The following is a 14,168-nucleotide window of genomic DNA, read 5'->3' on the forward strand; positions in this document are numbered from 1 at the left end:
TCCCAGAAGGAGAAGAGAAGGGAAAAGGTGCAGAAGCAATAATAGAGGAAATAATTAATGAAAATTTCCCATCTCTTATGAAAGACATAAAATTACAGATCCAAGAAGCGCAGCGTACTCCAAACAGAAGAGATATGAATAGGCCTACGCCAAGACACTTAATAATCTGATTATCAAATGTCAGAGACAAAGAGAGAATCCTGAAAGCAGCAAGAAAAAAGCGATCCATTACATACAAAGGAAGCTTAATAAGACTATGTGCAGATCTCTGAGCAAAAACCATGGAGGCAAGAAGGAAGTGGTGTGATATATTTAAGATACTGAAAGAGAAAAACCGCCAACCAAGAATCCTATATCCAGCAAAGCTGTCCTTCAAATATGAGGGAGAGCTCAAAATATTCTCTGACAAACAGACAGTGAGAGACTTTGTGAATAAGACACCTGCCCTACAGGAAATTCTAAAGGGAGCACTACAGAGTGATAGAAGACAGGAGTGTGTGGTTTGGAACACAATTTTGGGAGATGGTAGCACAATAATGTAAGTACACTGAACAAAGATAACTATGAATACAGTTGAGAGAGGAAGGTGGGGAGCATGTGAGACACCAGAAGAAAGGAGGAAAGATAGACTGCGACTGTGTAACTTGGTGAAATCTAGAGTATTCAACAATTGTGATAAAATGTACAAATACATTGTTTTACGAGGGAGAACAAGCAAATGTCAACCTTGCAAGGTGTTAAAAATGGGGAGGCATTGGGGGAGGGATGCAATCAGCATAAACTAGAGACTGTAACTAATAGAATCATTGTATTATGCTTCCTTTAATGTAACAAAGATGATATACCAAGGTAAATTCAGATAAGAGGGGGGGATAGGGGAGGCATGTTAGACACTTGACATTGGTGATATTGTCTGATTCTTTACTTTGATTTAAGGTTATTTTTCCTTTTGCTGCTTCCTAGCTGTCATTTTTTTTTTTTCCTTTTTCTTTTGCCTCTCTACCTTCTTTGACTCTCTCTCCTGCCTTGTGGAAGAAATGTAGATGCCCTTATATAGATAGTGGTGAAGGTGGTGAGCACATAAATATATGACCATACAGAGAACCATCAATTATTTACTTAGGATGGAATGTATGGTGAGTGAACAAAACCATATTAAAAAAAAATGGGTTGATGACAAAACCTCGAGGGCAATATACTGAGTAAAATAAGCCAGCCACATAAGGACAATTATTGCAGGGTCTCACTGATAGGAACTAATTATAATATGTAAACTCATAGACATGAAATATAAGGTACCACGATATAGGACGAGTCTTAAGAATGGGGAGCGGTTGCTTAGTATGAGCAGAATGTTTAACTAGGGTGAACTTAAATGTTTGGAAATGAACAGACATGTCCGTAGAAGGTGTGAGAATAACTAACAGTGCCAAATGGTGTGTGAATGAGATGGAAAGGGGAAGCTCAGAGTCATATATGTCACCAGAAGGAAAGTTGGAAGTCAAAAGATGGGAATGTATAAAACTGAATCCTATGGTGGGCAGTGTCCATGATCAACTGTATAAATACTAGAAATCGCTTCAATGAACCAGAACAAATGTATGACAATACAATTAGAAGTTAATAATAGAGGGGCATATAGGGAAGAAATATATACCTATTGTAAACTATATACTACAGTTAGTAGTATTTCAACATTTTTTCATAAACAGTAACAAATGTACTATACCAATACTATGAGTCAACAATTGAGGGGGGTTGGTTAGGGATAGGGGAGGATTCATGTTTCCTTTTCTTTTTCTCTTTTTTCATCTTTCACTTTGTTTCTTGTCTGGAATAATGAAAAGTTTCTAAAAATTGAACAAAAATTAAGTGTGGTGATGGATGCACAGCTGTATGAGGGTACCCAGGGGAGTGATTGTACACTCTGGATCTTTGGATAATTGAATGGTATCTGAACAATCCCAATAAAAATTAAAAAAAAAAAAAAAAAAAGGGTATGAAGCCCTTGGCACAGTACCTAGCACAGAGTAGGCTGCTGTCACCGTCACCACTATTTCCAAATATAATGCTAAAATCAGTATATATTAATATATAATTAATGTGATCAACATTTAGCAATATATGACATCATAATACATAATTAATATTTTGTTGTATATATGTGTTTTCTCTCCAGTCACAAAAGTCATACCAGGATTTAGTTAACCACTATCCTGTCAATTTTTCACACTGATAAATAACCTGAAATGGGCTGCCCTTTGTTCTAAGTGCAAAACCCTAGTCTCCTGAATCCCTGCCTGTGTCCCTCCAATTGTACTGATGGTTCGGCTTCTTCTTCCCTACAGATTTGCTTTGAGGGGCAGTGCAGGAACACCTCCTTTTTTGAAACCGAAGGCTGCGGGAAGAAGTGCAACGGCCACGGGGTATGTGCAGCCGGGCTCTGGTGGCTCTGGGCAGGTGTCGATGGGGCGGGCCTTGCAGGAGGCCGGGGTTCTCTGGGGTGCACGCTGTGCGCTGACACCCCTGCCCTTCCTTCTGTCCTTTCCCTGCTCCAGGTGTGCAACAACAACCAGAACTGCCACTGCTTCCCAGGCTGGGCCCCACCCTTTTGCAGCACCCCCGGCCAGGGGGGCAGCATCGACAGTGGGCCCATGCCCCCCAAGAGTGAGTGCCCGGCTGCCTCAGGGCCTCTGCCTGCCTTCCCGAGGAGGGGTGGGCATGGTGCGGGGCAGGCTGCATGCTGCAGGGTGTCCACGTTGAGTCAACTTCCTAATCTAGTTTTGTAGAGGAGGAATCCAAAAAAAACAGGGTAGCCAGGTGATAGGAGTGATGAGGCTGATAGCCTGGGTGGAGACACAGCTCATGACTCATCTTCTATTCTTTGTACCGAGGAGGGTGAGTCTGCTTCATAGAATGAGAAATTAAGACAGTGCTGATCCTTTTTTGGAGAGTGGGATAACCAGTCCTTCTCTGGTATTTAAAAATAATCGTAAGCCTGGGGCACATTATGGTGGTTTAGATACCCTTAGATGAGTGAAACTTAAAATGGGGAAACAGACACAGAAAAGTTTGGCAGTTTTTTAGTGGAAATCTCAGGGATTCTAGCCCTCTGGCTTCCAGACTTTTTTTTTTTTAAACAGTAGCAAAATACTTCTTAAAGAAAAACAGAACCTTCAAGGAAGAAGCCCCAATATATAAACCAAATAAAAGTAGTTTTATTAATAGAAAAATATATTTTGTACATTTAAATTTGCAATTTGTGAGAATATGGAGGCAGTTTTGATGAAAACAAATGTGGGATTGTGGATTCTGGGTAATGTTTCTACTCTGACATCCACCTAAGTCTTTCAGTGTTTTGTGTTGATTGCTTTGTGTCTGGGAAAATCACAGTCCAGGCTGAAAACTCATAGCTAATGATAATAGAGTTTTAACTGCTTGCCTTGGAAGGGGCTCTCTTCAGTTAAATGGACATGGCTGGAGAAGCTTTATTTATTATGAGGTCTGCACAAAGCAAGTAACCTGGCTGTTTAAGCTAATGTTCATGGTCTCCCATTTGCCCATAATGAGTGTTTATTATTATTATTATTATTATTAAGTTAAAAAAGGTACTTCAAGTTGCATGCAAACCAAATATCTGAAGAGCAATCAGGGATACCCTGCTTGAAATCCACTTCTTTAGCCCAAATTTCTTCTAAATCTCTTATCTGGGAGAATTTCTGACGTGGCTTCCTGGGTCTGTTTCTGGCAGGTGTGGCTCCTGTGATAGCAGGAGTGTTTACAGGCATCTTCGTGCTGTTGGTCCTTCTGCTGATGTTCTACTGCTGTAGACAGAACAACAAACTGGGCCAACTCAAGCCCTCAGCCCTCCCTTCCAAGCTGAGGCAACAGTTCAGGTAGGACAGTATTTCATGAAGGACTTGGGATCCGCTCGTGGGTCATAAACCTCTCTGTAGACATAACTGATGAAAGAGTTGGAGGTGGTGGGTCTCACTCAGGGAAGGCAAATGCAAGATACATGCCGCTCTCTACGCCTCTGCCATACTCTAGGCCGTGGCAGGCAGTACTAGTCGATCTTACTCATTCCACTGAGTCTGGTCATCGATTCAGAATCCTTCTCAGCAGATTTCCTAACCAGTTAAAGTTGGAATAGGAAGTGAAACCTGTTTGTCATCCTGTTTCTATTGATTTGTTCTCCATTTTATAGAATAGGAAACCAAGGCAACAAGAAGGGGTGATTAGCCCAAGTCAGTCACAGGAGTGGCTGGACATCAACTCAAGACAAACTTTTTTTTTTTTTAAGTGATTCATTCCTTTAGATAATGAAGATGTATAGTTTTCTGAGTTTCATATTAAATCATATTTGTTCTGGAGATGATTTTAAACCCTAGGCCTTTCTGGATCCATACCCGAGGGGGATTGGTTGATGGCTGATGACATCTTTGTGTGTCCTTAGGAGGGAGGGGTCTTAAAAGGGTGAAGAAGTGGTGCTAAAGAAAACTCTGCTTTCTGTAAGATTCTCTTTCCTTGGGAGTTCTCCAGAGGCCAGACTCTAGTCTCCATATCTGAGAAGCTGAGGTGTAGGAGGCCCAATCACACCTTCCCCATGCTGTGGGGAAGATCTGGCTGCTGGCTGGCCGTGTGTTGGACCAGCGTGAACTCAGTCACCAACGTTGCTAACAGCTGCCACCTTCCTCCTTTCTCCCGCATTCCTTGTTTCTAGTTGTCCCTTCAGGGTGTCCCAGAACAGCGGAACTGGCCATTCCAACCCAACTTTTAAGTTGCAGACGCCCCAGGGTAAGCGAAAGGTAAGAGCCTTGCACCAGTGAACTTGTTTACTTTTCCTTTATCCCTCAGGACCCTGCTGGATTTTTCTAAGAGCCTTTGCAGAACCTGTAGGGTTGGAAATAAAAGCCATTTTCTTGGTTTGAGAGACATACCAGTTTTCTCTGACATCCCCTAATGACTTTAAAGCTTGGCTCTGGCCTAGGAGATTTAATGACTATCATGTCCTGATGGCCATGTGTCTGCCTCTATTTGTCTCACTGAGATACACAAGGGATGGGACCACTGGGTTTTTAAATGCATTGAGGCTTCCTTTTTCTCAGGTGCTCCTTGTCCTGTGCTTACAGGTAACCAACACCCCTGAAACCCCACGGAAGCCCTCCCAGCCTCCTCCCCGGCCCCCTCCAGACTATCTGCGTGGTGGGCCCTCTCCTGCACCACTGCCAGCCCACCTCAGCAGGACGGTTAGGAGCTCCCCAGAGGCCGGGTCTCAAGTAGAAAGAAAGGAATCATCTAGGAGGCCTCCCCCAAGCCGGCCAGTGCCCCCAGCACCAAATTGCATCCTTTCCCAGGTAAGGGGGTTCTCAGCAACCCTGGGCCAGGGGCATCACTTCCAAGGCTGCTGGCAACAGGGAATTCAGAGGCTGGGAAGATGGAACTCACTGGGTCATGGGGTTTCTGCCTTTTCTGCATTTTGGTGACTAAAAGGGGCACACAAAGGGTTAGAGCAATGAGTTACGGAGGTATGACCTCCCCGGGCAGCCCCCAGACCGCAGGGGTTTTTTCTCCTGTTTATTCTATGATGAGCCACTACCCTCCTTCTCCTTAAAATGGACTTCTTCCAGTTCCCCATCCTCACCTCACCTCTAGTCTTTGCAAATCTCTTTCATCTGCCTGATATAATCCTTTTCCTTTGCATAGCCAACTCCTAGTCATCCTTAGATCTCCTCTAGATGCTGCTTCCCCTGAGAAGCCTGAGTCTGTTACCTCCATACTTATCTTTTCACAGTATTTATCCTACCAAATTACACTTGTTGGTGTCTTCCACTGGTTGGAAAGTCTAACTGAGAGATGTACCCCTGATGCCTTGGTCATTTGAGGGACCGGTCAAGGGGCAGGGCCTCTGGGAGGTGAGAGTGGTGTCTCAGCCATCCTCCACCTGCCCCCCACTGCTGTGCAGGGGAAGCGGAACCAACCTCCCCAGCAGCCTGCTCACCCAGCGTTCTGCTCTGACAGCTCTGACGGTGCCTTTTGGTGGGAAGTCCCCCAGCACAGGCACAGGTGCTTCCCAGGCGGTGGCCGGGCATGGTGCCTTCCGGAGCCTGGCCTGTGTGTTTCGGCTGTGACCCCTCAGTGGGGTTGGGGTGTGCTCAGTTTCCCCCTGGGACTGATTCTCTTGGACATGATGCAGAGGTCTCTGCTGGGGGCCAGGCCATCTCTGATCCTAAGGATGGTGGTGTTGGCACCAGGTTCTGGAGGGTCCCTGGGACCTGGAGCAGCATTACGTTTTGGCGGAGCTGAGAGCATCTGTTTGGTTCTCTGATGTGAAGCTGCTTCTCTCTGATTCCTCTTGTCTGGGGCATGAGTAGGATGGAGAAATGCATGTGGAAAGGGAGGGGAAGGATTGATGGGGAGAGAGGAGAGGGAGGGACGGAGAAAGGGAAAAGAGCAAGAAGAGGGAGAAGTAGAGAGAAGAGAGAAGAGAGAAGGGGAGGAAGAGGGAAGAAAGTACCTCTGTAGAGACAAGGAGTGTAAAGGGAGAACCAAGGTGCAGGGGAGGGAGTAGCAGGACCAGAGACAGGGAGAGAGCAGACCATTCAGACCACTGTTCCTGTAAAGCCCACCCTGGAGGCTTGTTCAAAGAAGATGGGGCTGAGCCCTAGAGCAGGAGGGCGGCAGGGATCCAGCTGCAGAGGCTGCACATCTGCCAGGCTCCCACCCTCCCTGTTGGCCGCTGACAGGAGCCCAGAGCACAGAAGTGGCCCAGCCAGCGACAGAGACCCCAAAACATAGATCCAAGCCCAGCTTTTCCTGGGTGCTGGGCTCAGACGGGGCTCCTCCGGGGCAGGCAGTGAGAGGCAGCTGATCTGAGGAGGGGCTGGAGGGGTAAGGTCAGGGCAGCCACCTCCTTCCTCAACACCCTTCCAAGAAGTGCGTTGTTAGTTGTGTTTTCTTGTTGAGGTAGCGGAATCTCACAGAGTTACAGGAACTTGCCCAAGATCCCACAGTTTGCAAGTGGAGAAGCCAGAACCCGAACCCGGGTCTGACTCCAGACCCTCAACCACCCTGTGACCAGGTCCTGGCTTGGTCTCCTGCCCCAACTGAGTGAGAGGCTGCCTTGCCCTGGGGGGCACTCACGATCTAGAGAGGTTCTCTCAGAGCCAGGTGCCATGGGTCACCCTGGAAGGGTGGTCGTGGAACTTCATAACCTCTTTTGTTCTTTGAACCCATGTGTGTTGAGCATCCGCTCTGTGCCAGGCAATGGTGAGCAGAGCAGCTGCTGTCTTTACCTCATGGAGCTCAAGTTTTGCTGGGGAAGAGATGCAGGAATATGGGACGGGTTGTCAGTAATGAGCACTGTGAAGGAGGAGAGGCACAGAGTCCTTGGGAGTGTGTTTATGGGGGACTTGACCTAGTCTAGGAAGTCTGGAAGGCTTCCCTGAGGGGGTGATATTCGAGCCGAGACAGGAAGGATGAGCAGGAGTTAACCAGGTTGTGAGGGGCCGGGGAAGTGGGAGGTTTCCCAGCCCAGACCCTGATGGGAAAGATCCAGCAGTTGGAGGGAACTTAAAGGCCCAGTGTAGCTGTGGCCCAGGGAGCTATGGGCTGAAGCTGGAGAGCCAGGAGGAGCCGGACTGTGCCAGGCGTCCTGGGCAGGACCTTGGTCTACGCTCCACGGAAAAGAGGTGGCAATGGCATGGTGGGGACGTGCTCAGATCTGCCATTTACAAGGATGACTTTTTAGGCTTCCTTGAGGTAGGAGGGAAGGAGGCAGAGCACCCTGGGAGGAGGTTCGTGGATGCTTCTGGAACAGCTATAGCTACTCAACTATTTTTTTTTACTTGAGTGAGAATTACGTAGATGTGTTCCCTTTGCAATAACTCACCTGGTTATATACTTAGGATTTATTCACCTTTTATAGGTATATTACACTTCAATTTTAAAAAGTTTAAAAAATATAAAAGGCTCGCTGTGGCAGCAATGTGAATGTATGATCAGAGCAGGACAAGACTGGATGCACAGATACGCTAGTTAGGTGTTAAAGCTGATGATGCTTGGAGTGAGGAGTGGCAGGGGTGATGGAGAGAGGCAGATGAGAGATGTGTGAAGATGAAATAGACTTGGGGAAAGATTGCAGATCTCCAAAAAGGCTTTTTTCTGAGCATATAAACATTAAGTACACAAATAAACCCTATTTCTTTTTAAGCGGGACCCTACGGTATACACCATGTTCAATTGATGTTGACCTGTAATATATCAAAATCATTTTCTTTTGAGTGGGCCCCTCTGGCCCTTGAGTGAGGCTTGTTGCTTTGTTTCCAGGATTTCTCCAGGCCCCAGCCACCCCAGAAGGCTCTGCCAGCGAACCCAGTGCCAGGCCGCAAGGTCCTCCCAAAGCCAGGCGGGCCCCCCATGCTGCCGCCCCCTGCTGCGGGCCCTCGGCACACGCGGCCTCTGGCAGCACCTGTCCAAAAGGTGAGTCTGAGGAAGACCTCAAGGCAAAAGCCGGTGCCAGAAGGTTCCAGGAACGGGAGTAGGTGGTTGAGAAAACAAACCGGTGCATGCTTCTTATCATCTGGGCTGAACTTCCAAGGACAAAAGCTGAGGACAGTTAAAAGCTAAGCGTTTCTTGGTGCCTGCTTGACTGACCCTTAAATTAGTGATAGAGTCTTTTGGTTGCATGTGAAAGATGTTGCTTAGGAGCCTGAGCTGTGGCGACAGACCAAGGTGACTTCATACCCGGATCTGCAGATGACCCTGCGCAAGTCACTCTCTTGGGCCTCAATTTCTTTCATCCTCAAAAAAGGCAGTAATTAGCAACAATAACCAGCCTCACAAGGTTGCTGTGCAGATTGAGTTGGTCAATTTACATAAACTGCCCGGCAGATGGTAGGCTGCACCAAAGGGCCCACTTGTTTCTTCCCCGCGGCTGCCATATTCTCAGGTTGCTGATCCTGGGAGCTGGGTCAGTGAGGGATGAGAGGAGAAAAGCTGGCTGAAAACCTGCATTCCCACCAGGCGTTGGAAAATCTGCGGGCTGAGCTGCAGCTTTAGGGGACAAGAAAGGGGGAAGGATTGATTCTTTGGCTAGCAATGGGGGGCCACCGTACCTCACTATACACGTGATTATCTGGATGAGCAGATAATCTCCTGGGAACCCTTTTTTCTCAGCAGACTTATCTGTCTATCCTTCCAACCTGTCAAAAGCGAGAGAACAGCTCCTCATGGATCCCAGGTGCTGATGGCTGATTTTTCCCCCCTCCTTTCTCTTTCCGTAGTTACCTGAATACAGATCACAGAGGATTGGAGGGATGACCAACTCGAAAATCTAGCCCCACCTAAGGGGCTTCTCACCATACTTGAGGACTCACAGCACCACAGACGATCCCATGGCCACAGAATCTGGAAAAATCAAGTCTGACCACCTCTGAGCTCCTCTTTCCCTCCTCCTGGAACCACCACATCTCAGAAAATCTCCTTCTTGACTTCCTGCCTCCTCGGCCTCCTCAGAGGCCCCGAGGAACTACTCTCCAGTGGGATCTAAGTGTTGTGTGCAATATCCAGCCCTGGGTGGGGAGAGGAGGGCACGGAGGAGGATGGATGCCAGCTTCCCCCTCCCCATCTCCCTTTAACTGGCCCCTCGGTGCAGAGGAAGGGGAGGTGGTCTGAGGGTGTCTGAGCTGGCAAGATGTGCTGGGACAAGTCCTGTTCAGCCCCTCAGGCCAGGACTTGGCTTGGAGAAGCCGTCCATCCATGTCCCATGGGGAGGGCACGTGTGCGAGCTTTCCATTGCTTCTGTCTTCTTCAGAGGTCCCAGGCTGGGTAGAGGCGGGGCACGTGCCTATCCCTCCTTTTAGCCCCAGGAATTGAGACGGGGTCAGACCAGCCACGGCTGGGGCCCTGCTCAAGGCTTGGTTGAAGCATCTGAGGTGACAGTTCCTGGCTACGTGGCTGCATGTGAACAAGCCACCACCCCCCACCCATCCCCTGCATCCCCTCTTTACATGGGTCACTCTGACTCAGACAGGTACTATTTGTAGGTAATGTAGACAGCAGGGGGAGCCCCAGGTTTGGGCCTCCTCTGAGCCATAATGCCAAAGGGTGCGACTCTCGAGAATTCTTGGTTGCTCTTTGTTTTCTCTTCTGCCCTTGCTGGGTGCCCCATGCTTTTGATTTCTCCTTCCCCTCTCAGACCCTCTGTGATGCGTGGTGATTGGTGAGTGGTCTCAGCAGTCCGAATTCCCTGATGCCCTGGTGCTCGGCCTGCCTCAAGGCTTGGCTGCTTGGACTCCATGCATTGGATCTCAAGATTGTTGACAGAGTAGATGTGGGGTGTGGCTATGGGGGTCAGATCTCTATTTTTCACTGTATTTTGTGACTTTGCCAGGGTGAAGCTCTTCCTGCCTATCTCTGGCCCAAATCTAGGCAAGCCCCCCAGCCCCCCGCCAAGGAAGGCAGCGGGGAGCGGACATTCTAGAAACCCCAGCATTTGGGGACCCGCCTCTCCCTGGTGGTTGGCCTCTGACTTGAGTTGGGACGGGTGGCCCCTGAGCTGTCTCTAGCCACAGGGAGCTGGTCAGAGAACTCTAGAGAAGGCAGCAAACAGAAATGCACCCCTACCCAGGCTTTTTATCTTCTGCTCCCCTTCATGCTCTCTTTCTGGTCATTGCCCTGATCTGACCCACATGAAAAAGAACTCTAATCAGATGGGAGAATTATCCTCCTGTATCTTCCCTGGGGCAGGGAAGGAGGGCTGTGTGGGTTGTAGGTGCTCTGCTAGGTAGGACGACTTTCACAAAGCAGCTGGAGACATCCTCTGGGCGACTGTCTCCCGCCCTCAGACAGGTGCTAGGTGGCCCACCAGAGGGGAGCTAGCCTGACTTCCACTCCTCCCCAGGGTTCCCAGGGGCCTCTCCACCTCCTGCCATGAGCAGTTATTTGCTCTTGAGATCTTCCAGGCAAGGAAGAGGTTTGAGCTTTTGACTCCTCATCCACCGCCCCAGGGCCTCCTTATAGTTCTCTGCACACAACAGGTGCTTAATAGATGCTCTTGGATTTACAGACAAGTGGGAGATACAGGATGTGCACCTGGGAACAAACACGGGTGGATCTAGAAAGATCTCAGGAAAATGAGTCTCTCTCCTCTCGGGTAGCTGAGACATTCATGTCCTCCTTCTCTGACAAGGGCCATCTGCTGCTCTCCACACCCAGCCTCCTACTTCAGCCAGGGGACAGCTTCCATCAAAATGTGCTACCCCAAATGTCCCCATCCCTCCAGGCTGAGTCCCAGAAAAGTAATGGTCAAAACACCTCTGCAAAAGAAAAAATATTGCCTGCAGATGCTCCAGTGGTTGGTCCCACTTTCTCCCTTCCCTGAGAGGGAAGTCTCAGCCATCCTGGCCATGGGAGGCTTTTGAACCCCAAATCCACTCTCCCTGCAACCACAGACAGAGACCAGGGTTTGGTTTTTGTTTTTTGTTTTGTTTTTCATTATTTTCACATCACTGGCATCGCCCCAAATTTTACTGTGAACTGGAAGATGGTAGTTTTTTTTTGTTTTGTTTTGTTTTGTTTTTAATTATTAGAGTATTTTGGCAGCTGGTTCTATTTACTGTTTCATTCCTGGCTCAGTTCAGGGAGCCGGGAATTGACAGGCCAGGGAGGCTGCTCAGGGGGAAGACTGGCCATCACGCATCCCCGTTCCTTCCTGTGCTCAGTGTGCTGCTATGAGGTGTCAGAAACACACCCAGAGTTAGGTAAGGAGAGACTTGATTGAAAGGATCATTGCAAGAAAGGAAAAGGGACTCATGCAACAGAGCTGGGGTGGAGGGGCAGGGGAATGTCTGTTGCAATAGATAATCCCCTTGACCATAAGATCTGCAGGGCCCCCAACTCAGGCAGTAAAGGACTTTTCTTTTACTGGGAGGTGTAAACAAGACTAGAAAGAACCAGGTTCAGGGAATGTATTTCTTCGTGTTCAGCCTTTTTTGGGAGAGGTTGATAAGGAGGGGTTGTGTGCTGGCTCTGGCTGGGGGTGAGTGGAAGTTCAGGCCCCCGTGTGGAGGAGAAAAACTTAACCAAAGCTTGGTCAAGTCAGTTAACAAGTTCTGGTTCAGATCCCTGTAAATCTTTCTAAAAGCAAAATAAACCTCTTGCCAGTTTCAGGAGCCAGGAATGTGTTTCTTAAGAGCCTTGGAGCCTTCTCTTTGAAATGTAAACATACTCTTGTCTCTGGGTATCTCAGCCTAGGTTCCCGGCTCCATGCTATAATGACCTGCTTGTGATAGGTTCTTTCTAGCCTTGTTCACTGCTCCCTATAAAAGAAAAACCCTTTTCTGCCCAAGCTGTGGCAGACCTTATGGTCTGAGATGCTTGCTTACATATGGTGGGAGTATTCTCCTATTGCATTAGCCCCTTCCCCCTCTTGCAATATCCTTTTGAATAAAGTCTCTCCTTACCAATAACTGTGTTTTATTTGACAGAGGGTATGGAAGACTTGCATTTTAAAAAAACTGGGGACCACTTCTAAAGTCAGTGATTGTGTTATATGCATGTATAACAGCTCTGCTGGACACCCAAGAGAGCCGAGGGCATGCCAGCTGGAAAGGAGCCCCCGTCCCTAGGGAAGCCTAAGGAGAGGTTCTGCAGAATCCAGGTCAAGCGGCTCCAACGTCACCCTTCCGCCCATCCTCTCACCCCATCCACTGTGTGCACATATGTGTCTGGGATCCAGGGCAATGTGAATTTTCTTTTCTTTTCGGAGATTGTTCACAGCAAACAGATCCTCTTCTCTCTTGTCCACCTATTAATTGTTTACAATGATATTTGTACATCTATGCAAAATACTTGAATGGGCCATTGTGCCTTTTTTTCCTTGTTCGTATTTAATTAAAAGGAATTGTTTGTCATTTGAAATGTAGTCTGGTTTTGCAATGCTTTTTCTTTCCTTTTTTTTTTTTTTTTGAATCTTCATTTTATTGAGATACATTCACACACCACGCAGTCATACAAAACAAATCATACATTCGATTGTTCACAGTACCATCACATAGCCGTACATTCATCACCTGCATCAATCCCTGACACCTTCATTAGCACACACACAAAAATAACAATAATAATAATTAAAGTGAAAAAGAGCAATTGAAGTAAAAAAGAACACTGGGTACCTTTGTCTGTTTGTTTGTTTCCTTCCCTAATTTTCTACTTATCCATCCATAAACTAGACAAAGGGGAGTGTGGTCCTTATGGCTTTCCCAATCCCTTGGCAATGCTTTTTCGTTTTCTAAATGTCCCATGCTCAGACTGGATAGGATCGAGCACCTGTTGACTCCTCCTCAGAAGCAAAGAGCTCCTACAAAGACCAGTCCAACCCAAGGCCATTATGGTAGCCCTTTGGCCACAGAGAAGCCCGAGGTCCTCCCATGGCCAGTAGAGGGGGCTGTTGGTCTTTGTACCTGGACACAGGCTGGGCTAGTTTAATTAGGTCTTGGATCATTAAAGGCAGAAGAATGATCCTGGGATTCTCTAATGAGTTTCTTCTCATCTTATACTACTGGGATTTTAGAAGAGATCTATGACCCTCTTTTTGCCTCCTCATCTTATTGCTCGGGAGCCTGTACCTTAAAGTGGGGAGAGGCTTGCCAAGGTGCAGAGCCAGGGCAAAGCTTGGAGTGCTTTCTGACCCCTGAGTCCTGTGGCAAGCTCACATTTAGTGCTTCCCAGCCCGCAAAAGGATCCCAACCTCCATCCCTCATTTGATTCCTACCTCAATTCTGAGGTTCTCTAAGAGAGATGGAATAATAACCACGACAGGAGCTAACATTTACTGAATATGTAACATGAGCTAGGAACTATGCTACTTTCTTTTCATGGATTATTCCATTTAATCTTCACAGAGACTCTGGAAACAGGTCCTCGATGGCTGACTGCGTGTCTTCTAATCCTTCTGGGTTATGAGATGGCCTGAGGACACCAAAGGAATTAAAACACACATGCATTCACCACTGCAATGACTGCTCATGAAATTAGTCCCCACCCAAACATCCCTACCTGCTCTGAGCTGACGGTCCTGTATTGGTCAGCATCATCATACATAGCCTGGTTGGAGACCTGGGTTCAAATCTCAACTCTGCTTCTTAGTCGATGTGTGAACCAGAGCA

General features: G+C 47.7%; 1 protein-coding gene across 4 annotated transcripts in view; it reads left to right on the plus strand.

The window, feature by feature from the left end:
- Window positions 1-12,921, plus strand: part of ADAM19 (ADAM metallopeptidase domain 19) — an 82,864-nt gene extending 69,943 nt beyond the window's left edge. For all 4 annotated transcript variants that reach the window (XM_037799511.1, XM_037799509.1, XM_037799508.1 and 1 more), the window contains 7 exons: window positions 2,349-2,426; window positions 2,559-2,667; window positions 3,752-3,896; window positions 4,724-4,808; window positions 5,133-5,357; window positions 8,329-8,481; window positions 9,285-12,921. In XM_037799511.1, the coding sequence (XP_037655439.1) occupies window positions 2,349-2,426; window positions 2,559-2,667; window positions 3,752-3,896; window positions 4,724-4,808; window positions 5,133-5,357; window positions 8,329-8,481; window positions 9,285-9,338 (849 nt within the window). In that variant the 3' untranslated portion in view covers window positions 9,339-12,921. The remainder of the gene's footprint in view (window positions 1-2,348; window positions 2,427-2,558; window positions 2,668-3,751; window positions 3,897-4,723; window positions 4,809-5,132; window positions 5,358-8,328; window positions 8,482-9,284) is intronic.
- The last annotated feature ends 1,247 nt before the right edge of the window (window positions 12,922-14,168 follow it).

The sequence above is a fragment of the Choloepus didactylus genome, chromosome 11 (genome assembly GCF_015220235.1).
Source record: "Choloepus didactylus isolate mChoDid1 chromosome 11, mChoDid1.pri, whole genome shotgun sequence".
In the NCBI taxonomy this organism is placed as follows: domain Eukaryota; kingdom Metazoa; phylum Chordata; class Mammalia; order Pilosa; family Megalonychidae; genus Choloepus; species Choloepus didactylus.